Raw genomic sequence first — 24270 nt, 5'->3', positions numbered from 1 at the left:
AAGTGCCTAGTTTCTTGATGATCTTGGAACCAGCATACCGGCCGAGGAATGCCTCCTTGGACTTTTATCAAAAGAAATGCATTTATGCCCTGGCAGGTGTGGCTCAGTGGTAAAGCATTGGCCCAAAGTTGTCCAGGGTTCGATTCCCAGTCAAGGGCATGTACCTGGGTTGCAGATTCGTTCCCCAGCCTGGGTTCGGGCAAGTGCAAGGCAACTAATCAATTGTGTCTCTCACATCAATGTTTCTCTCCCCCCCCACTTCCTCCCTTCCGCTCTCTCTAATCATCAGTGGAAAAAATATCCTCAGGTGAGGATTAACAAAAAAAAAAAAAAAAGGAAAGATAAAAGAAAATGCATTTATATTTTATTTAAGTGACCTTGGGTAATCAGATAATCCTAATCCTAATTCATAAAAACTGCTCCCATTGGGCAGGTGTTTTTAGGTTTATCATAATTCCCACCACTACCTAATGTTGACTGGGAGTTGCCAGTTATCATCCTATCATAGTTTTTCTTTACATCAAAAATGAAAAAATGAAAGACAGACATAGCCATGTGTTTCAGGAGAAGTGGAGGAGCCTATGTCATTGTGGAAGAGGCTATTCCTACATGACTAATACTGCACAGCCACTCTTAGTGCACATCGTACTAAATGTACTTGACTTAAGAAGCTATTATGAAAGTAGCCACAGTAAGAATTATGACTAGAATAGCAAAGACACATAATGATAAATTAACTAAATGAAAAACTTAATGGACTGAAAACAAGGACTGGAATTACAGCAGTGGTAATGTTGTAAAATGTGTTAAGTAAAATTTTTCTTGGCATGAAAACCTTTTGCCAATGATGGGATTACAAAAAGGTTGATTGCAGCAGATATTGTTTCCTGAACAGAGACTAACATTTTCAGATCTGAGTATCAACAGGTATAATATTCCTTAGCATGCTGAAGCTAGGCCGAAGGGGCTTACAGCACAAAATTGCATGAAATGGTTAAATCATTTATATTCTCCCCTCCCCCAGCCAATGAGAGTACACATATAAAATATACAAACACCACTCAATTAACTATAGTCATCTGTAGCGTCCAAAAGGTTTTAAGTGTTTGTATAGCTTTTGGAGATCGTGCTGGTAATGGGCATATCAGGAAATTATTTGTGTGCGGAGTAAACAGGACTGCAGGAGGTGATCCAGCAAGTTGGTACTGACACTGGACTTGTTTTACAAAACTTAAACCCATGGTTGCAGTTTGCACAAGTCACACAACATGTTTATTTCATAATTCAATGGGAATCATATTTAATTTAAAAAAGAGAACGTCATGAATGCAGTAAAATGTGAAATGGATGTACTACCATGGTTTGAACCACAGGAGACATGTCAACAGATGTGGTGGCAGGTCAAAGAGATTTTTTTGGATGGATATAGGAAATTGGTTTGTGCATATATAATATATATAAAAACACTAAAACAGTACAATTGAAAGAGTTAACTCAATTCTCAAAGACCTATTAAGGACTATTATTTCCTCATTCTGGCCCAACTTCAACAGTTGGGCTAAAGTATTTTCTATATTTACATAGAAACTATACAGAGCAACACAATGGATGGGATGATGGAGTGAGGGGAAGCTAGGCAGTGGGAGCCACCTGAGAAGCAGTGCTCCAGTTGTCTGAACAGGAAGGTGTTAACGGGCTAATTTTGTGCTGTGGCCAACTCCAACCACAAACAATGAGATGAACAAAAGAGAAGCCACTTGAGCCAAACATTTTTTGTCTTCAACAGTTGACCACCAGTGAATGCCAAGGAAACAAAGCCACTGGCCAGGCCTAAGGTTGCAGCCCTATTAAATAACCATTGGCAGGATGTCAAGGAATAAAAAAAGAAAGAAAGAAAAAAGAGGAGCTTGAGGAGCTTGGTCTTAAACATTGCCTAACTTGTATTTTTAGTGACAAGTAACAAACCAGGTTAGGATTCTAACATTCATTTCTTTGCAAGCCCTGAGAAAGCACAGCCTAGGAGAGCTATACTAACCCATGACCACGAAGTTTCTGAGCACCCCATGGGATAACAGGAGTGGGTTAGACAGGAGAACACAAGGCATCTGTAGATTCCTACACACAGAAAATTAAGAGAGGTCACAACAGGGTTGTTGATAAATATATTTCCTTTAGCTTTTTCTACTTTTACATTGCCCACTTAAAAAAAAATGTAAAAAATAAAAATAGAAAACAACTAGATCGCAGTAAAAGAAGTGTACTTCTTGTATTTGAACTGTTTTCTTAATTAATTGTAAAGAAAAGGCTTGGTAGAAAGTATAAAAGCATCTATGATGCTATTTTCAGCCTTACTGTTAAACAGGCTTAGGGCTATGTTAATAAAACATGTGCATTTATTGTTTATATATATGTATGTTTTGTACTTCTCACCTGAGGATATTTTTTCCATTGCTTTTCAGAGTGTGGATCAGAGGGAGAGAGGGGGGAGGAGAGAGAGAATCGATGTGAGAGAGACACATCTCTCACATCAACTGGCTTGCTCCAGCACCTACCCTGACTGGAGAGGGGGAGAGGTGAGGGAGTGGGGGGGGGCAGGGAGTGAACCCACAACCCAGGTACCTGCCCTTGACTGGGAATTGAACCAGAGACCCTTCAGTGTGCAGGCCGACGCTCTAACCACTTAGCCACTCTGGCCAGGGCTGTTTCTATATATTTTTTAAAACTATGCATTTCATGAGTGTACCATGCATGACTTCAGTTAAAACTGGGATCAACTTGAGGTAAACAACTGGCTAAGTGTCTTTTGAAATATGGCAGGACACAAGTACCCATTAGCAAAGGCACCATGGAAGGAAAATGGTAAAATGTAAAAGGCATTGCAGAGAAGTTACAGGTGATCACTACCTTTGTAATAGGTTCATTGATATATATTGTCAGTAAGGCTAGATGAATATCAACTGAATGAAAATGGGTGAGACAGGGTAGGTACATTTAGGGTTGGATAATTTGAATAATTTTGGTAGACTCTGGGCTATAAGGACAGTCCCTAGTTGTCTGATACGTGGCCCTGGGGTGATTTAGAGCAAAGAGGAATACTGGCTTGGAGTGTGAGAGTTTGGAGTGTGGACTCTGGATTGGTTGCTTTGTATGTCAAAGGGGAGTCCTCTAGGAATTAGCTAGTCCTGGGAGGGACAGTGTCCCCAGGATCAAGGTACCAAAGGTCCCAGAGTGTCAAGAATACGGAAAATAGAGCCAATGCACTTAGTTATACAAAAAGATACAGAGGGATTTCTATGAGGTATAACTGAAAGAAAAAAAGACAGAACTGCGTATAGGCCATTTTTGCAAAATAAAATATTTTCCCATCTATGTCTACATAGGTCCATAAAGAATTATAATGTGAAAGAACACATACTTGGTTAATAGCTTGGGTTATGGCAGAAGGAGTAAGGGATGGGGAGTGAGGTGCTGATGTGGGAGGAGAGGGGTTCCCATGATAGTAATAGCATGTTGAACATCCCATTATGTATAATTAAGTGTGTCACAAAGAGAGGCTTGGAAGAATGCCACCAAAATGTTAGTAGTGGTTACCTCACGGTAGTATATTTCTACATGACCATTACATGTCTTTGTAAGTTTCTATGTTGCTTGAATTTTTACAATGCACATGTATACAGTTGTCCCTTGGTATCCACAGGGGATTGGTTCCAGGACCCCCCATAAATACGAAAATCTAAGGATACTCAAGACCCTTCCATAAAATGGCATAGTACACACATCCTCCCATATACTTTAAATCATCTCTAGATTACTTTTGCTATCTAATACAATGTAAGTGCTATGTAAATAACTGTTATAATGGCCCGGCCGGGCGTGGCTCAGCGGTTGAGCATCGACCTAGGATCCAGGCGATCGGGGTTCGATTCCGGGTCAGGGCACATGCCCAGGTTGCGGGCTCGATCAATGACTTTCTCATCATTGATGTTCCTATCTCTCTCTCTCCCTCTCCTTTCCTCTCTCTGAAATCAATAAAGATATATTTTAAAAAAAAATAGTTGTTATAATGTATTATTTAGGGAATAATGACAATAAAAAGACCTCTGTATGTGTTCAGTACAGACACAACCATCATAGGCCTAACTAGGTAGTACATGTTAGCAACAATGTAAAGTTTTTTTGGAATATTTTTTATTCACAGTTGGTTGAATCTGCCAATGTGAAACCCACAGATATGGAGAACAGACTGCATTTATATAACTAGAAAGAAGCAATACACTCTCTTGGGTTCCGACCTAGTTTGCAGGGACATGGCTAAATGCACTAGGAAGGTTGGAATCATCAGTAAATACAGGACCTGTTATGGTGCCTCCCTCAGGAAAATGGTGAAGAAAGTTGAAATCAGCCAGCACACCAAGTACACTTGCTCCTTCTATGGTAAAACTAAGATGAAGAGACGAGCTGTGGGGTCTGGCACTACGGTTCCTACGTGAAAATGGTAGCTGGTGGTGCCTGAACCCACAACCCCACTTCCACGGTCACAGTGAAGTCCACCATCAGAAGACTGAAGGAACTGAAAGACCAGTAGAAGCTCCACAATTTGAAACACTGCTAGTGTATAATAAATGGGTTAATTTAAGTTAAAAAAAAAAAAAGGAGCAATACAGTTATTTGTAGTTTGGAGGAAGACTTCTTTTTTCTTAAAATTAAAAAAAAATTCCAATTTCAATAGCATTCTCAAAAGTCCTAAGCATCACAAAAGGGAGGCAGATGAGAATAAAATGGTAAGAGCTTAAGAAAATCAACGTAAAGTAAATGTATACAAAACATTTGTCCAGAAGGTGTGATATTAGGCCTAACACTTACACATTTAAAAACTCAACAACCATATACTTGGTACTCAAGCTCACAAAAACTTCTTTTACAAGTCTCCTGCTGATAAGAATCAGGAAGTATAAGATTAGATTCATGATAATAACTTATGGGTTGACACAAGAAGAGTAGACAGTAAAATAGAAATTTTATGACAACATTTCATGTTTAAGTCAGATTCCCTGTCAGGACATTTTTTGCCTTGATGAATGAAGTAGGATTTGGTCACATCTTAACAAGATTCAGAGAAAGGAAGTTCAAGTATGAGTACAAGCTGCCATCTGATGCATTAAAATAAAGTTGTGGATGTGGGGTAGAAGGGGTCAATGGGGGGGGGGGGAAGGGGACATCTGTAATACTTTCAACAATAAAGATAAATTAAAAAATAAAAAATAAAAATAAAATAAAGAAAACAAGGGATTTTCCCCAAGTTAAAAAATTCCTGTGACGTACTTTTTGGATTGTCGGAGGAAATGAATCCAAAAATAGTTAACATAAAGATAGACAAGTCAACTAAATGAAATCACTGCAAAAACTGAATACACAAATAAGAAAGAATAAAACATTTTTTATGCTAACTTTTCAACTATTATTTTTAATATAATCATCCTCAGTAAAATTGTCCTTGAAAGTCAAAATGAACAGGCTGATGGTGTAGCCAGTTGGAGAAGGTCAGTGCTGTTCACCAGCATTACTCATCCTGAGACAGCACCTTATAGCTCACAGGCTGTTCAAGGTCCCACATGGGGCACCATGACTTGTCTGCTTGTACTACAGCAATAGGGGCTGCCCCTGGTAATAGCAACTAGGATCAAGAGGCATGTTTTGATTAAATATAATATAAAAGTCTGTTTTAGGATTTCATGCAAATATGAATCTCATTTTAAAATGTGGGGAGAAAAATCACCTAAATTCAGGGCTAATTTAACTGTTACTGAACAGTTTAAAAAGAAAAGTCTCATTTAAAATATTTCATCAAAAGAGACACAAAGGTACTTAAGCTTGACAATCATCCTTCCTCATCACTGCTGCTCCAGGCATCTTCAAATGCTGGATTTAACTGTGATCTGGTTGTAGTCTAAAAGGGGGGAAAAGAAGATTCGATTAATCTACCTCATGATTTTAGGTTCAAAATATAGTTATGAAATATATCAGATGAAAAACAATTAGATATTTTGTAAGAAACCATATAATTGTTAATTACAAAAGTAATATAAGAAATGCCACACACACAATATAATGTAATTTCATTTTAAATGGACTTTTAAAATTTATCCAAATTATCTGTTTCCCTCAAAGCAGTTACCTCACAACACATACATACATGTGAGCTCATGAGAGCGTGTGTGCACACAAACACACACATGCACACACCATGATGCTATTGCTTAATGCATTTCTGCAACTCTTTGGAATTACCTGGAGAAGGTAATAAATTACATCCATGTAGCTAAGACTGTACTCAGGTCTATAGTCTGACTTGACAACTTTTTATTGGTTGGATGGACCTGACTTTTATAAATAAGTAAATATCCATGTATGAGGAATAAGGTATTCATCAAACTGAGTAATACCATTTTTGGTTCAAAAGTAATTTAGGTTATTAAGTCATGAGGTTTATTTATTTATTTTTAAATATGTCTTTATTGATTTCAGAGAGAGGAAGGGAGAGGGAGAGAGAGATAGAAACATCAATGATGAGTCTGTGATTGGCTGCCTTCTGCATGCCCCCTGCTGGGGATTGAGCCCACAACCAACCCAAGCATGTGCCCTGACTGGGAATCAAACCGAGATCCCCTGGATCATAGATCGATGCGCAACCACTGAGCCATGCCGGCCGGGCTATTTATTTAAAGCAGTTCAGAAGCAATGCAAAATGTGTCAGAAATGGTAACATGTTTGTCATTAGCACGCAAGTTTCCCTGGGAGATTTCTTGGAAAGATAACATACATTTGGATGATGTTTATTTAAAACAACAAAACATCACAGTATTCTTACAACTTTAGAGTTGTACCTAATAAAGACAATCAGCAACTAGAGGAATTTTCATTATGTGTGGTATTTTAAATGAATTCACTTTTCTGGGAAACATTTTAAATGGCCACCTTCATACTCTGGCCCATGATGAAAGGCTTTGAGGCAGTCTCACCTGTTTGTGGGTCTAGGCATCATGAGCCAGGTTTGCTGCTCATTCTGCAGCTTTTATATTTACTACAAGACCCCAAATCCAATAACATTTTAGCACCAAGACTACTCTTAAGTTATCTTACAGATGTTGCCTTTTACAACATACAGCAATATTTTATGATAAGGGTAACCCCTACTGCATGTCTGAGAATGTTCATTTCCTTTTTGATGACCATGACAACTTATAATCTTATAATTCAAACAATGATAACGGTAGAAAAAGTAGGTATTCCAGTAAGTACCCTAAGTATTAGCCAGGAGAGCTGTAAAACAATGTATTAACTTAGGTATTCTTTATAGCTGTTAAAGCTACAGATCAGTCTATAACTAACCTAATGTTGGCTATTGTCACTATTACTAAATCTAATGTTGACTATCATCACTTTATTGTACAAACAAAATTCCAATATACCCCAAATATCCAGATACCAAACTACTACCAAATTTCAGCTAACTATACACTTATTTCTAGCAGCAGTCCCTGGGTTTTCAAGAGTACTGAAGTCTATTCATTTATTTCTTCATTCAAATGTTTACTGAACTTCCTATCTTTCTGGGTTTATAATTTAACTACTAAGTTATTTAGTGAGAGTTTATTCAAAGATGCATTGTCCTTAAGGGCTAGGTGACTCCTCTTCCCCATTCTATCTATGAAAGCCTTTACCTCTGCTTACATATCTACCAAAAATGTCCCTGGGTGGATAAACCATACAAAACTCATGCCTCCAACCAAATTCCACTATGGAAGCCCACTATATAACCTATTAAACATTTAAATTTCATTTGGAGATTCAGCAGAGAAGTAAAACTATATTTTACTATAAGTTATTTTTGCTATGGTGAGCAAAGAAACAAAAATAATTAAGTGAAAATCAAAATGTAGTTGTATATAAATTTTACTGTTTATAGTAGCAAAGGATAACAATATATATTCATTACAGTATTATAAGAAGTATATTTTATTGTTAAAAATCACAAGTAAAACATTATACTTATCGTTAAAAGCTGCATTAAAAATATGTATGGATGTGATAAACATTATTGAGAGACCCACTGATCAAGTGTAACTACCAACAGTTTTCTCTACAACATCTCCTCCTAGTGGACATCCTTTCTATGCTTGAACATTTCTACTTTACTAAGCTGCCTGTTCTACCGACAGGTAGTTGTGAATGTCATGGAGATAGGGAAGCACGAGTTTAGAGGGGATCTAGTCCAGGTTCAAAAAATGGGAAGAAAGGAAAAAACCAAACATCTACCACATATACATCTTGATAAATTCTAAATTTCTTAATGGTAATTACTGGTAAGTCTCCATAGGTAGAATATAGGGTTGTTTATGTCAGCAAGTGATTATACACCTACACAAATGATAAATAAAACAGCTCTGTATTTTGTGACTCAAAGTAAGATTCCTGGTGAGAGGTCAGATTTAAACTGTATGTAGCTGACCTACAGATCGCAGAAAGGAAAAACTGATCAAGAGTTATATAGGCTTGCCCTGACCAAGACTATTTTAGGAAGAGGGGGCAAAAGGAAGGCAGATTCCTCAGATATAATAAAACAGCCTGCCAATTAAATAACAGGATTTATGCTTCAACACCATAAAACCTGTTCCTATTACCTAATACCCATCAGTTTCTTATGGCAGAACTAAATTCCTCCTCTATCTTGGATTTCAGAAGAAACACCCATAAGTGATTATACCTTGTTGATGAGAAAGTAAATCTCACCTAAGGGTGGACCTGAAAGGGACCTAAGAACAATTTTGCTATGATGATTCTAATATTTGGAGATATAAACTTGTCCAGGCCACTAATTAATGGAAAAACTGGGATTCAAACCCAGTTACCTACCAGCTTTATTATTACTCAGTTTACCTGAAACTAAAGACTAAATGTGTGTGTGTATGTGTGTTTTGTTCTATGTTATGTCGCCTCTCTGGGAAACTGCAGGAGTCATTTATTTGATAGTTGAGATGAAAAACTTTTAAAAATGAGTTAAACAGTAAATATACATGTAACGAACAGGGTCTTGTGTAGAGGGACTTCTGTACTGGGATCTGCATCACAATCACATTCATGCTCTACCCACATTCACAGACATCTTTCAAACGAAAGTTTTGTGAAAATAATGAGAATGATTGCTATCTAAAGTAAAACAGTATATTTTAAAAGATAAGGTTTTATAGCTCCAAATCTAAAACAAAAACAAAGCTAACTTGTGTATCTCTATTTGCTTTTCTACTTGTTCAGGTTAATTTCTCCTATACAAAAACTCCTCTAGATGAGTTCAAACTATCACTAACTATGTAAAAAGGAAACAAACCATCAGAATCACATGCTACCTTTATATAGAAATTAGGAATTTTAATTTTCTTCTAATATCCCTTTTCCAAACATAGTCACAGATTTACTTTTATTTTCACTTGGTAAATAATTGTTATACTTCCTAACAGGACCTATACTAGTATAACTTGGATTTAATGTAGCGATTCCCAAACAGCAGGACACAGTAATTAAATAACAATGTAAAATAAATGGCTGAACCAAACTATTTGACCACATTAATCTTTCTACAGAATATTCAGTCATTTAAAGCTGCTGTGCACTAAAACTAATCAAAGCCATAATAAACCAAATTAGACATGTGAGGAAATCTGGAAGTATTTATACAGTGTTTGGCCGGCTGCTTGAAGATTTGTCATTGTGTGTGTTTTTCTCTCTCTTTCATTTAGATTAAGGCCAAAAGAAAACAATTCACAGACTTTACACTGCAGTAACCATATCAGTTGCAAATTTAGGTATGAAATATATTTTGTCAATAGCTGCTAAATGCTATCAGTTACTCCCATAAAAATTCATTTCCATGTGGTTTGGACAAAGTTCTGTTTCCATAAAGGAACTAAATATATGAAAAATGTTTTTAGAATTCCAAACTTGCTCTCAATGACTTTCTTCCATCTCCATTTAAGATGTTTTACTTTAACTCTGACCTGGGTAAGATTAACTTAAGGTGTTTCTAACTACATCATTTATATTTCCAACTTTAAAAAATTACACATATAAATATTGGTTTTTTGCCCGGCTGGGCGTGGCTCAGTGGTTAAGCATCGACCTAGGATCCAGGCGATCAGGGTTTGATTCCCGGTCAGGGCACATGCCCGGGTTGCGGGCTGCAGCCAATCAATGACTCTCTCATCATTGATGTTTCTATCTCTCTCTCTCCCTCTCCTTTCATTTCTCTGAAATCAATAAAGATATATTAAAAAATTAAAAATAAATAAATAAATAAAATAAAAATATTGGTTTTTAGACATTAGTCTTTTTATATTGCAGAAATTACAATAAATGGAGATGATTAATAGTGCTTGGTAAAACAACCTTTGGTACGAAAGATATCCCCTCCAGATAGCCTGACATAAAAATTTAAAAAAATACAGTCTACTACTTAAGACCAGGGATTCATCTTTGTTTACTTGTCACATTTTTAAGGCTTTATATTCATGCTGTCATATTTATACCAACTTATGCTCTAAGACAGGAACTAGCAGACTGCTTGCTGGCAGCAATGTAAATTGGTAAAAATTCGACAGTGTGAATAAAGAGCCTTAGAAATGTCATCCATTCTATCCAAAGAAGTAATCAAAAATATAAACAACCTATGAACAGATATTTACTTGGATTTGTTAATAATGATCAAAAGAAATGTTTCCAAATTAGTAAATATTTAAGTAAATTATGGTATATAAATGACAGAATGCTATATTATTAAGAACAGTAGTTATTAACAACATGAAAGAAGTTTATTGTACAATATTAAGTGAGAAAAGTAGGATGCCAAGCTGTATCTCCAAGCATGGTATTAAATGTGTTAAAAAACACACATATGCATAGAAAAAAAAGTAGTGAATTAAAATGTAAATGGTAATTAATTCAGCTTTAAGAATTTGTTCTTCTTTTAATGTTTTTCTGGATTTTCTAAACGTCTTATAACAGGCAAATTATTTTTAAAATCAGAAAATAGAAAGAAATGTTTTAAAAGTTTCTTCCACATAAAGTAAATTAATAAACTTTTCTTTACAATTTAGAAGTCACTGTCCAATCTATACAAATAATATTTACCTCAGCATCATCAGGAACTGGTTCATATAAGGATGGTACCCAAGCAAGAATATTGCAGTCTCTGCTACCACTATAAAGTTCCTATAACAAAGAAAGTGAAGATGTGATTGTGGGTTAATTAATTTGAAGTTGGCACCAAACTGAAACAAATTACATTAATTTTTAAATGATTAATTCTGAGGTTATATCAATTAGATTAATTCTATTTCTACTCCAAAGAAACTGGACTTGTGCCCTTTTAAAACTTGTTGATGTAGTAAAGCTTTGTTTTATATTTAAAAACAGTATCATGATACCTCAGAGCTTGCTAACATGAAAAATTTACAAAACACTCAATATCCTAGTGTGTTTTTTTTTTCATTCTTATCAGTCATAGTATTCATTTATTTCAAGTATCAAAGTAGAGAAAGAAAAAAAATGGAATAGTTTGTCCTTTGTCAAAAACTGAGTTTAAAAGTTAATGCCAAGGAGAGACTGAAGAACTGTTCCAGACAGAAGGAAAGTAGAGACATGAAAACTAAGGGCAGCACGAGATTTTTTAAAAATATGTTTTTATTGATTTCAGACAGAGAGGAAGGGAGAGGGATAGAGAGACAGAAACACGGATGAGAGAGACATCGATCAGTTGCCTCCTGCACGTCCCCTACTGGGAATTAAGCCCGCAGCCCGGGTGTGAGCCCTGGTCTGGAAACCAACCAGTGACCTCTTGGTTCCTGGGCCAACCCTCAATCACTGAGGAACACGGGCTAGGCAGCACGTGATTTTGAACTGGACCCTTTGACAATTTTGAAGACAGACACCAGTTATTTTGTAGCAAGAGACTTAATTTTTGTCTTACATTTCCTCATAACTAAATTCTGGTGATGTACCTTTGCCAGGAATATCACAGAAGTAATGTCCCACAATTAGGATATTAACTTGATCACTTGATTAAGGTACAGCATGCCAGGCTCTTTCAAGGTAAACTACTCATTTTACCTTTTTAATTGATATTTTGTAGTGTGGTACTTTGAGATATGTAAATATCCTATTCTTCATCAGACTTTCAATCTCTTATTTTTACTTATACCAGAATGGATTTGTGGTTCCTTATTTCAGCCAATGGGTCCATTATTATCATTATTTATTTTGATGTTGGGTATATCTTGTATTTTATACTATGATAATAATTACTCTAAATATCAGTTTTGTTTCAGATAGTGAGTTTTGCATAATATTTAATTTGGAAAAGATTTCTACTGCTAAATGGATGCAAAAGTGCTACCCTCTTTTACTTTTGAGATTTATAATTATTGTCCTTTTCCAGAAATTATAATAGATGGAATGGGATAAGAGTTGGAAGCTTTCTGATATAATTCAGGGATTCAAATTTGAGTACATAGCACATATAGAAATGGCATTTGTCAGGAGGCAATTGGCCCCAGGTTTCTGGCTGTCCCAGGCTTACCCCAACTATTCCAGGGATGGAGGGGAATCAATATCTTGGCACACTTTTAAACATTCTAGGCGCAACTGCTAGGAAGCTCTGATGCATTGGAAAGCAATAATTAATAGTCAGAGTATCTGGGTTAAAATCTTGCTGTGTCTCTAAGTGTCTCTAAACAATAAAAGAGGTGTAGTATTCTAAGAATTTCTTTGAATGAATAATCATTCTGTCAATAACTACTTGCAAATTTGAGACAAGTCATGGCAACTCTCTGGTGGCTTTAGTTTTCTTCTCCCAGAAATAACACTAAAAATATTTAACAATTAGTATACCAGCACACTGACCAATCAGAAGAGATACTGGCCATAAAGTAGAAGCAGGGTCTTGAAGGTCCCTTTTAGTTGTTGGGTTGAGGTGAGGTCTAGGAGGCCCCAGGGGAGAGGGTGAAGCTGGAGGTCACTCAGGGGGCTTGGTGCAACAATTACTTAAAAAACTGTAGGATATGTATTTGAATATTTTAATAATGGATATTGCCATACTGATGCATGCTGGCTGAAAAATCAGCCCTATATATCTTACAGCAGAGTGTCAAGCACAAATTCAGTAATCAGTATTAATAAATGAATACAGAAAAGCTTCATCAAGTGGCACTTAAAGTCACTCTTAGCTTTAATATCCATACTTTCCATTCTATCAGTATTTACCTTTCATGAGCCTCATTTTCCTTTTCTGTAAAAGTCCTGCTATTAGAGACTCATTTAAAGGCGTACATGAAATAATTTGTGCACATATTCTCTAAAAAAACAATCTGCTCCATGGTGAGATGAAATAGAAAGATTAGGATGTTAAACCAATAGCTTTAGGTATGTATTTAAGAAATTACGTAAGTTGTATTAACTCAAATGCAAACTTATTAGCCATTGGCAGAAAACAAGGAAGAGATAAACAAAAATTTACACAGACTTACACATATATAAATCAAGATACACAAAGTATTTTAAGATTATACACATATATTCTATTTTTCCCAAAAGATTGTTTGCAAGAAATTATTTTAATGTGCCAGAGGTTTTCAACAGCTAAATAAATGGAGCCCATATGCAAAAGAAAGAATTTACCTCACTTAAGTTGTTGTTGAGTATTATATATTGATTCATATATTCATCCTATACCATCTAAAAATCTATCCTGTATTATCCTTTATTAAATGAACCCTAACTCAAATGTGGATTAAAAGTATAATTCCTCAGAATGAAATTACAATTTATTCTTTTATATACAACTAGTCTGGCAAATTAGCTACCTGAATATTTTAAATTCCCTTCCATATCATTCTTACCTGGAAATTAGACTGAAATACACAGCAATCAACACTTTTATAATGTCCCTTAAGCATTATTATCTGTTCTCCTGAGTAAATTGTATAAACAGCAATGGTGCTACCATATGGTACAAAAACAAATTCTGAACTGCAGCCACAGGAGACGGTGAATTTCAATCCTTTCCTACTGTCATTATAAATTTTTCCGTAATTCACCTGTGGGAGGTAAAATCACAGTTACTTCTTAAATCGGAATTAGAAAGACAACAAAGACTAGAAGTATTTACTTAAAATATTAGAATATACTATAAAAGAGTTCTTATATATCTAAAGAAAATGACCAATGTCCTAATATAAATAATGGCCAATGACACAAATGTGCATTTCATAGAAGAGGGAAATACAAATAGTAAAAGAACCCCACAGAAGCAAATGTCCACATTTCAACCTTGATAGAAATAAAAATGGAAATTAAGGCATCCTTAAACAATAATTTTCAACTACTTAGCAAAGATTTTAAGAAACCAGAAAACACTCAATATGGGTACAAGTGAGGTAAACATGTTGGTGGTACTTAATTTGGTCATTCCTCCTATACGGCCAAATGGTTTATTATGCAACAAAATACAAAGATAGTTTTTGGTGAGGGATAATCTTTTAATTTTAATTACAGTAAAGTAGAGATAACATAAAATTTGCCATTGTAATCATATTTAAGTGTACATACAGTTCAGTGACATTAAGTTGTGCAACCATCACCACTATCGATCTCTACAACTCTTTTCATCTTGTAAAACTGAAACTCTGTACCCATTAAACAACAATGATATTCTCATCCCCTGACCTAGTAATTACTCCTGGGAATTTGTCTTAGGGAAATAATTAAACAACAAAAAGTTATATGTCCAGAGGAATTCAATGCAGCATTAACTCAAATCGCAAAATAACTGAGAATATTGATAAACTTCTAATAATGTTATATTAATTCTATAGTTTATATAGCAATTAAAAATGATAATTATGAAAATTACGCAGAAAATAGGGATGAAAGCTAAGAATAAAAACCATAGAACACAAATGGTGTGTATACTATAATTTCAGCTTCATATAAATAGTTATGCATTTGGTATAAAAATTAAAATTCTGCAACTGTATGCCAAAGGTACAAGCCCAACAATATCAGCATCACCTGAGCAGATAGAAATGCAGAATTCTAGGACCTATCCCAATCCTACTGACTTGGAATCTTCATTTTAACAAGGTGATCCCTAGGTGATCTGTAGGCTCATCAAAGTCTGAGAAGCTTTGGATTAAAGAACTGGACAGTCAAATTTACTTCCTGTTGATAATTTAGATAAGCAGCTTAGGGCAGGTGCCTAATAATTTGGGAACTATGAGCATGCAGATCACTAAAATTTCTCTTTACTATGGCTAATACTAGAGTTTGAAGTGATTTGCCTTTTTTCTAAAGGTTGGGTGGGATCATGTGTGTGTATGTACAAACACCGAGGCCCAAATGGGTATTTGCTGGTAATCAGGGGATACCACACTTGGCTTACCTACCCTTCAAGTTAACATGTGACAGAAATGAGCACATGCATTCAGCTATCCCACTGCCCAGTGGTAGAGTGAAACTTTAAAACATTAAACTTATAGTCAATAGATTTGGGTTTTTTAAACCCACCCTACTCCCCACCCCTTTTTTCTTTGCCTCTTAAGAGTAATGAATTATTTAACCTCTGAGTTTCATTTTTCTAATCTGTTCAAAGGAAATCACTTACCAGTTACTGTGAAAAATCAACTAAAATAACGCGCATGAGAGCACTGAGGTTATAAAGGTATTCAGTAAGTCCCTAGATTTATTAACCCCTAGATATACTTAAGAGTATCACATTCATTCTCATTTGCATCTTGTGATCCTACCTGTGCAACATTTTGTTGAATGGCATGGAGGGGTAGTGGTGAAAAACTGCACATCTCCTCATCTAGCGATTCTCTATTCCTCCTGGAAAAATTATGAACTGCTAGACTGTGAGGGTCTTATTCATATTTATCAGAGTACCTAGCTAAAAAACCTATATTCCTTCCAAATGTGAACTGGAAAGTGCTGAATGAGGTATGAATACTGAACCAGCCCACTAACTTTTATCTTTGTCCTTAGACATTCTCCCTTCAATCCATCTTGTTATTTACTGTCCTATCAATCTTTGTAAATCATTGCTGTGATTAAATCACCTATGGGCTCAAAACTATCAATATACTTTCAATGCCTATGGAATAAAATTATAATAACAGATAATGAAAGGAGGGATTTACCAATTACTAAGTGCTTACTATGTGTCATATACTATGCTAGATGATTATCTAAGGCTCCCATTTTATATCTATAAATGCTTACCAAAAGCAGTATGATAAATGGCATGACCTATATTATTATGAAATTACTGTGGAGGAACAGGCTACTTTTGGCTATGTCTTAAAGGTGTTATGCACAGGCTTTGAAAATATTTTGATAGAACAGGAAAATCATATACTTGGGATATGATGATGGCAAATCCAATTCCCTATCTTATGAATCCCTTTTATTGTCCCAGCAAATATATACATCTAGTCACTAAGTAAACAGCTACCATGATGCAGAGATTCCATCACAAAGCATCATTTTACTGTCAAACAGCTTAATTAATAGTAATGACAGGTAACATTCACTGAAATGTCAACATTTGCTGTAAGTATAAGACAATGTGCTAAATGTTTTACATGCATTATTTCATGTAAGACCCAAACCAATACTATGAGATAGGCAGCATTATCATACAAAAAGAAAACAGAATGGGTATTTCAATCAAGGTCTCTTGGCTAGTAAATGACAATAAGAAACTGAATCTAGACTACTAATAAAAAAGCACTGTGCCACATTGTTCTAAATTATTTTTCTTTCATTCCATAAGGTGATGATCACAGTACATTGTAACACAAGTAAGCACTAGGTACTCTGAAAGCATCTATGCTAGACTAGAGGAGTTAAAGAAAGGTTGTGCTTGAGGAGAATCTTGAAAGCTGAGAAGCAGCTAGGACAGGAAGGAGAGGAGTGGTACCTAAAGCAAAGGTAACAGTCTCTGCAGCAGAATGGAAGGCCAAGAGAGCATGGTATACTTAGAGAACTCTTAAGTAGTTCCGTGGCTAAGGACACGGTAAAGGTGGGAAAGTGGCAAGACATAAAGCTGGTAAGTTAGAGGATACAGCTTATAAAGGCCTTGTGCACAAGAGGCAAAGGCATTCAGTTTCAATAACCTGAGAGTATTGAGAAAACAATGAAAAACTTCCACTAGGAGATGTTTGGGAAAAGTTAGAAGGATGTTAGAGTAATTAAATAGAGAGATCATGAGTGAGGTTGGAAGGGAAAAGAGATATGAGGGGGGGGAAAATCAAGATAAGAGAATTAATAGGATTTGTAATTGATTTCATAGCTGCAACAAGGAACAAGAAAGAATAAAGGATAGACTCCCAGTTTCTAGACACTGGTGACCTGTGAAAGATAATGCCAGTAACTAAACAGTAAGAACCAGAATGGCTACTTTGAAATTTTTTCTTTTGTTATGCCAAAAGCTGCCTCTCTGTGAACTGTTCCTGCATGTTCTCACTCTGTACTCTAAGGCAAAGGTCTCTAAAGTGCAGTTCCCATACCTCAGGGAGTCTGCAAAATGATCCATTAAGGCGTGAGAAGAAAATATGAGAATTTCTATTTCTATTTCATTTTAATCTAAAAAATAAGAAATTAAGCTTTTATAAAATATATAGACTCACAATAGTATTTGTATATAATTCATGACTACAGATATATTGAAAGCATGTATTTATAAAAATTTTTTAAACCAATAAGGGACTACTAATAAGACAACACCATATAATAGTTATTATCTAGGCATATGCCTATTATTTAGCTGGTACAGCACTACTAGTTACACACTTCCATCCTACCCTTATAATTCCTGTTTTAGTACATAATAATACTGTCTTACATGATGGAGACACAAACTCTGACTGCTGTTCTTCATGAGGTAAATAAATCGCCTAATGTCCTCAGTTACTAAATGGCAGGAATGGAATTTCTTTCTTATTTTGTCTGACAGCCCTTTAAATATTTGAAGACAGTGTGTTACTCTGAAGACAGAGTTACTTTTACTGAGATCAATGTCCAAATTACTTTAAGTATCCTTTGTAGGTGAGTTTCTGGGATACTCTAGTCACCTTTGCATGAAGGACTTTTACTTTGATCAAGTCCATTTTAAAATTTATTATCCATCCTAAACACAGTATTCAAGATATGAACTTACTAGCAAAAATCCATAGATAGGGTAAGGATAGAAAAATGGAATAAAATCACATTGACAATTTATGTACATATTCAATACCATTTATATTTAGCACATTCACTTTTGATGCACATGCCAATTTTTCCAGAGTGACCCTGTCATCTCTCCACTCAAAAGCCGTTAGTGACTATCCATCTCACCCACAGGAAAAGCCTAAGCCCTAAAAGGCCCACAGGCCTATATGCTCTGGTGTCCTATTGTTTCTGTTCCTCTCCTCCTGTTATTCTCTCCCTTGCTTCCTGGATTCCAGCACAAGAGTATCTTAGAGGTTCCTTGGGTATTTCAAGCATGCTCTTACTTCAGGGTCTTTGTTCTTTCTTCCTTTCTTTGCCTGGAATACTTTCCTCCCAGATATCTGATGGTGCACTCCTTCATTTCCTTCAGGGCAAATGTCATCTTTAAAGTTAGACTACCTGACACCTATGGAAAATCAGCAACTCCACTTTCCCAGTATTTTCTATGCTCTTTTCCTTACTTTTCTTCATAGCGCTTACTGTATCTAATGCATATTTTATCTACCCATCCATCTCTTCATTTACTGATTGATAGATAGATGTCTTTCTTCCTCTCCCTGGAATGTGGGCTCCATGAGGATAGGACTTTCCTATGTTTTGTCTACTGCTGTATAATACTGTAAATAGGAAGTGCTCAATAAATATTTATTAAACAAATAAATCAAATGAGAAAAGGAAGGTGTGGCCTACTTAGGAACAGGTACAATATAATGAATGGAAGATTCTAAACTAAAATTCGCAATGCCTAAGTTTCCAGCTTGAAACATAATGGAGAAGTATTTCATAAAGAATATGAAGAATTACAAAGTATAAACGATTTTGACCTTATAGTAAAATTAGTATTTAATAATGAAAGTGATACTAGACTATGTAAAAGAGAATTAGCTAGAAAGGATGATTAAAGAAAGGAACATGATTAATATTAATATCTGCCTTAAGGTATTAAATAAATGCTTTAACAACAAAAGTGCCCATCAACAGATGAGTGTAAAAAAAAATCTGAGGTAGACATATGCAATAGAATATTATTAATCAGCCATAAAAAAAGAAGAAATCTTACCATTTGCCACAGCATGGATGGACATAGAAGGTATTATGCTAAGTAAAATAAGTCAGATAAAGACAAATACCATGTGATTTCATCTAAAGAACAAAATAAATGAACAAACAAAACAGAAACAGACTCATAGATGCAGAGAACAGACTGATAGCTGCCAGAGGGGAGGGTGGTTGGAGGACTCAAAGGCGAAGAGATTAAGAAGTACAAACTGGTAGTTACAAAATTGTCATAGGGAAGTAAGTACAGCATAGGAAATACGGTCAATAATATTTTAATAGCTATGTATGGTGCCAGGTGGGTACCTGAAATATCAGGGGGATCACTTTGCAAAGTATATGATTATCTAACCACTATGCCAAATACCTGAAACTAATACAAAATAATATTGACTGTAAACTGTAATTAGCATTATGGTGAGAGTGAAATCTAGAGTCAAACTCTGTTGCTTTTCTACCTGTGTAAACTCAGGCAAGTTATCTAACCATTTTATGTCTCATTTCCTCATGTATAAAATGGGTATAAGCTGGGGTAGCAATACTCATATCAGGCAAAATAGACTTAAAAATGAAGACCATAATGAGAGACAAGAAAGGTCACTACATAATACTAAGGGGATCGATCCAACAGGAGGATATAACCCTGATAAACATATATGCACCCAGTATAGGAGCACCTAAATTTATAAAAAAAACTTCTAGAGGGCTTGAAGGGAGAGATAGCAATAAAGTCATACCAGGGGACTTTCACACCCCACTGACTTCACTGGACAGGTCTTCCAGACAAAAAATCACCAAGGAAACAGGGATCCTAAATGACATACATCAGATGGATTTAACTGACATTTACAGAACATTCCACCTCACAGTTGCAGAATATACATTCTTCTCAAGTGAACACAGTACATTCTCAAAGACAGACCACATGTTAGGACACAAAGCAAGTCTCTAGAAGTTCAAGACGATTGGAATCATATCAAGCATCTTCTTGGGTCACAATGGTATGAAATTAGAAATCAATTACAATAAAAACACTAAAAAACATTCAAATACATGGAGGCCAAATATTATGTTTTTAAACAATGATGGGTTACCAAAGATATTAAGAAAGAAATAAAAAACTTTCTGGAAACAAATGAAAATGAACTCACAACAACTCCAAATCTATGGGACACAATGAAAGCAGTCCTGAGAGGGAAGTTTATAGCACTAAAAGCCTAACTCAAAAAGCAAGAAACACTTCTAAAAGACTCTCTAACCCTACAGCTTAAAGACTTAGAAAGAGAACAACAATAAAAAACCAGAGTAAGTAGAAGGAAGGAAATAATAAAGATCAGAGCAGAAATAAATGACATAAAGACTGAAAAAACAATACAAAAGATCAATGAAACCAAGAGCTGGTTCTTTGAAAAGATCAACAAGATTGATGAACCTTTAGCCAGACTCATCAAGAAACAAAGAGAGAGGACCCAAATAAACAAAATCAGGAATGAAAGGGATGAAATAACAACTGACCCAACAGAAATACAAAGGATTGTAAGAAAATACTATGAACAACTATACTCCACCAAGCTGGGCAACCTGGATGAAATGGACAAATTCCTAGAAAAACATAATCTTCCAAAACTCAATCAGGAAGAATCAGAAACCTGAATAGGCTGATAACTGCTGATAAAGTTGAAGCAGTAATCAAAGGGCTTCCATCACACAAAAGCCCTGGCCCGGATGGCTTCACAGGGGAGTTTTACCAAACACTCAAAGAAGAATTAACACCTACCCTCCTCAAACTATTTCAAAAAATCCAAGAAGAAGGAAGACTTCCAAGCTCTTTTTATAAGGCCAGCATTAGCCTTATTCTAAAACCAGATAAAGACACTACAAAGAAAGAGAATTACAGGCCAATATCCCTGATGAACATAGATGCTAAAATCCTCAACAAAATATTAGCAAATTGGATGCAGCAATATATTAAAAATGTCATACACCATGACCAAGTGGGATTTATTCCAGGGATGCAAGACTGGTACAATATTTGCAAATCAATAAAAGTGATATATCACATAAACAAACTGAAAGACAAAAATCACATGATCATATCAATGCAGAAAAAGCATTTGATAAAATCCAACACTCATTTTTGATAAAAACTCTCAGCAAAGTGGGAATAGAGGGGTCATACCTCAAACATAATAAAGTCCACATATCACAAACCTATAGCCAACATCATACTCAATGGGCAAAAACTAAAACCATTTCCCCTAAGAATAGGAACAACACAGGGGTGACCACTTTCACCACTCTTATTCGACATAGTACTGGAAGTCCTAGCCACAGTAATCAGACAAGATGAAAACATAAAAGACATCCAAATTGGAAAGGAGGAAGTAAAACTGTCATTATTTGCAGACTACATGATATTGAGAAAATCCTAAAGACTCCACCAAAAAACCACTAGATTTAATAAATGAATTCAGCAAGGTAGCAGGATACAAAATTAACACCCAGAAATCAATGGCATTTTTATACACCAATAATGTACTCTCAGAGAGAGAAACTAAAAAAAAAATCCCATTTACTATTGCAACTAAAAAAATAAGGTACCTAGGAATTAACTTAAGCAAAGATGTAAAAGACCTGTACTCGGAAAACTACAGGACACTGAAAAAAGAAATAGAGGAAGATATAAACCAATGGAAAAATATACCATGTTCATGGATTGGAAGAATTAACATAATTAAAATGTCCATACTACCCAAAGCAATCTATAAATTCAATGCAATCCCTATTAAAATGCCAACAGCATATTTCCCTGATATAGAACAAACACTTCAAATATTTATATGGAACCAAAAAAGATCCCAAATAACCACGGCAATCTTGATGAAGAACAAAGTTGGAGGGATCACAATACTAGATATCAAGTTATACTACAAAGCCACTGTAATCAAAACAACCTGTTACTGGCACAAGAACAGACATATAGATCAGTGGAACAGAACAGAGAACCCAGATATTGACCTATGCCATTATGGTCAAAATATATTTGACAAAGGAGGCAAGAACGTACAATGGACAGTCTCTTCAATAAATGCTGCTGGGAAAATTGGACAGGTACATGCAAAAAAGTGAAACTAGACCACCAACTTACACCATACACAATAATAAACTCAAAATGGATGAAAGACTTAAATGTACAATGTGAAACCATAAAAATCCTAGAAGAAAACATAGGCAGCAAAACCTCAGACATTTCTCGTAGCAATGTGTTTGCTGATACCTCTCCTAGAGCAAGAGAAACAAAGGAGAAAATAAGCAAATGGGACTGCATAAAAATAAAAAGCTTCTGCACAGCAAAAGAAACCATCAACAAAACAAAAAGGGAGCCCACTGTACGGGAGAACATATTTGCCAATGACACATCTGATAAAGGGTTAATATCCAAAATATATAAGGAACTCATACAACTTAACAAAAGGAAGACAATCCAATTAAAAAATGGGCAAAGGACCTAAATAGATACTTCTCCAAAGAGGACATACAGATGGCCAAGAGACATATGAAAAAATGCTCAAAGTCATTAATCATCACAGAAATGCAAATTAAAACCACAATGAGGTATCACTTCACACCTGTCAGAATGGGTAGCACCAATAAATCAACGAACGACAAGTGCTGTCGAGGGTGTGGAGAGAAGGGCACCCTGGTACACTGCTGGTGGGAATGCAGGCTGGTGCAGCCACTATGGAAAGCAGTATGGAGTTTCCTCAAAAAATTAAAAATTGAACTGCTATTTGACCCAATGATCCCACTTCTAGGAATATATCCTAAGAAACCCGAAACACCAATTTATGCACCTCTATGTTCATAGCAGTGCAATTTACAATAGCTAAGATCTGGAAACAGCCCAAGTGCCCATCAGTAGATGAGAAGATAAAAAAGCTGTGGTACATTTACACCATGGAAATCTGTGCAGCTATAAAAAAGGATCTCTTATCCTTTGGGACAGCATGGAGGGAACTGGAGAATATTATGTTAAGTGAAATAAGCCAGTCAGAGAAAGACAAGTACCATGTGATCTCACTTATATGTGGAATGTAATAAACAAAATAAACTGATGAACAAAATAGATCCAGAGACACAGAAGCATGGAACAGACTGAGGATCTCAGAGGCAAGGTGGGGGTGGGGGAGTGGGTGGGGAGAGATTAATCAAAGAACTTATATGTTTATAAGCATAACCCACGGACACAGACATTGCTATGGAGAAGGCCTGGGAGTGGGGTGGGAAAAAAAACAAAAACTCATTCAAAATATACTTAGAACTCCTAAAACTCAACAATAAGAAAATAAATAACAATTAAAAATGGGAAAACTACTTGAATAGACATTTTATTAAAGAAGATACAGAGATTGAAAATAAACATATGAAAAGATATTTAGCATCTTATGTCATTATTGAATTATAAATAAAAACAATGAGATACCACTACACAACTATTAGTATGACCCAAATTCAAAACTCTGACAACACCAAACGCTAGAGAGGATGTGGAAAAACAGAAATTCTCATTCAGTGAGGGTGGGAATGAAAGGTGGTGCAGCCACTTTGCAAGACAGTTGGAAATTTCTTACAAAACTAAACACTCTTACCATATGACTGAGTAGCCACACTCCTTGGTATATAACCAAAGAAGTTGAGAACTCATATCCATCAAAAAACTTGTACACAATGGTTATAGCAGCTTTATTCTTAATTGCCCAACGTTGGAAACAACCAAGGTGTCCTTCAGTGGGTGAATAAATAAATTGTGGTACATACAGATAATGAAATATCATTCAGCACAAAAAAGAAATGAGCTACCAAGCCATGTAAAAATATGGAGGAAACTTAAATGCA

The 24270-nt window shown here is 35.5% G+C and overlaps 1 protein-coding gene and 1 pseudogene across 6 annotated transcripts in view; one reads left to right on the top strand and one right to left on the bottom strand.

Annotated features, from left to right (window-relative positions):
- The first annotated feature begins 4214 nt into the window (after positions 1 to 4214).
- On the top strand, positions 4215 to 4652 carry LOC308554171 (large ribosomal subunit protein eL43 pseudogene; annotated as a pseudogene). The gene has a single exon. The product of its transcript is annotated as a large ribosomal subunit protein eL43 pseudogene (transcript).
- Positions 4653 to 4998: 346 nt separating this feature from the next.
- Positions 4999 to 24270, bottom strand: part of ERCC8 (ERCC excision repair 8, CSA ubiquitin ligase complex subunit) — a 41076-nt gene continuing 21804 nt past the window's right edge. For 4 of the 5 annotated variants that reach the window (XM_081131070.1, XM_081131072.1, XM_081131071.1 and 1 more), the window contains 3 exons: positions 13947 to 14144; positions 11182 to 11262; positions 4999 to 5947 (listed from right to left, as the gene is read on the bottom strand). In XM_081131070.1, the coding sequence (XP_080987196.1) occupies positions 5879 to 5947; positions 11182 to 11262; positions 13947 to 14144 (348 nt within the window). In that variant the 3' untranslated portion in view covers positions 4999 to 5878. The remainder of the gene's footprint in view (positions 5948 to 11181; positions 11263 to 13946; positions 14145 to 24270) is intronic. The other variant, XM_081131069.1, reaches the window with a different exon arrangement.

This window comes from Miniopterus schreibersii (genome assembly GCF_964146895.1).
Source record: "Miniopterus schreibersii genome assembly, chromosome: 3".
NCBI classification, from domain to species: Eukaryota; Metazoa; Chordata; class Mammalia; order Chiroptera; family Miniopteridae; genus Miniopterus; species Miniopterus schreibersii.
Note: the sequence above shows the minus strand (reverse complement) of the source record. Positions and strands in the feature narration are given on the sequence as shown.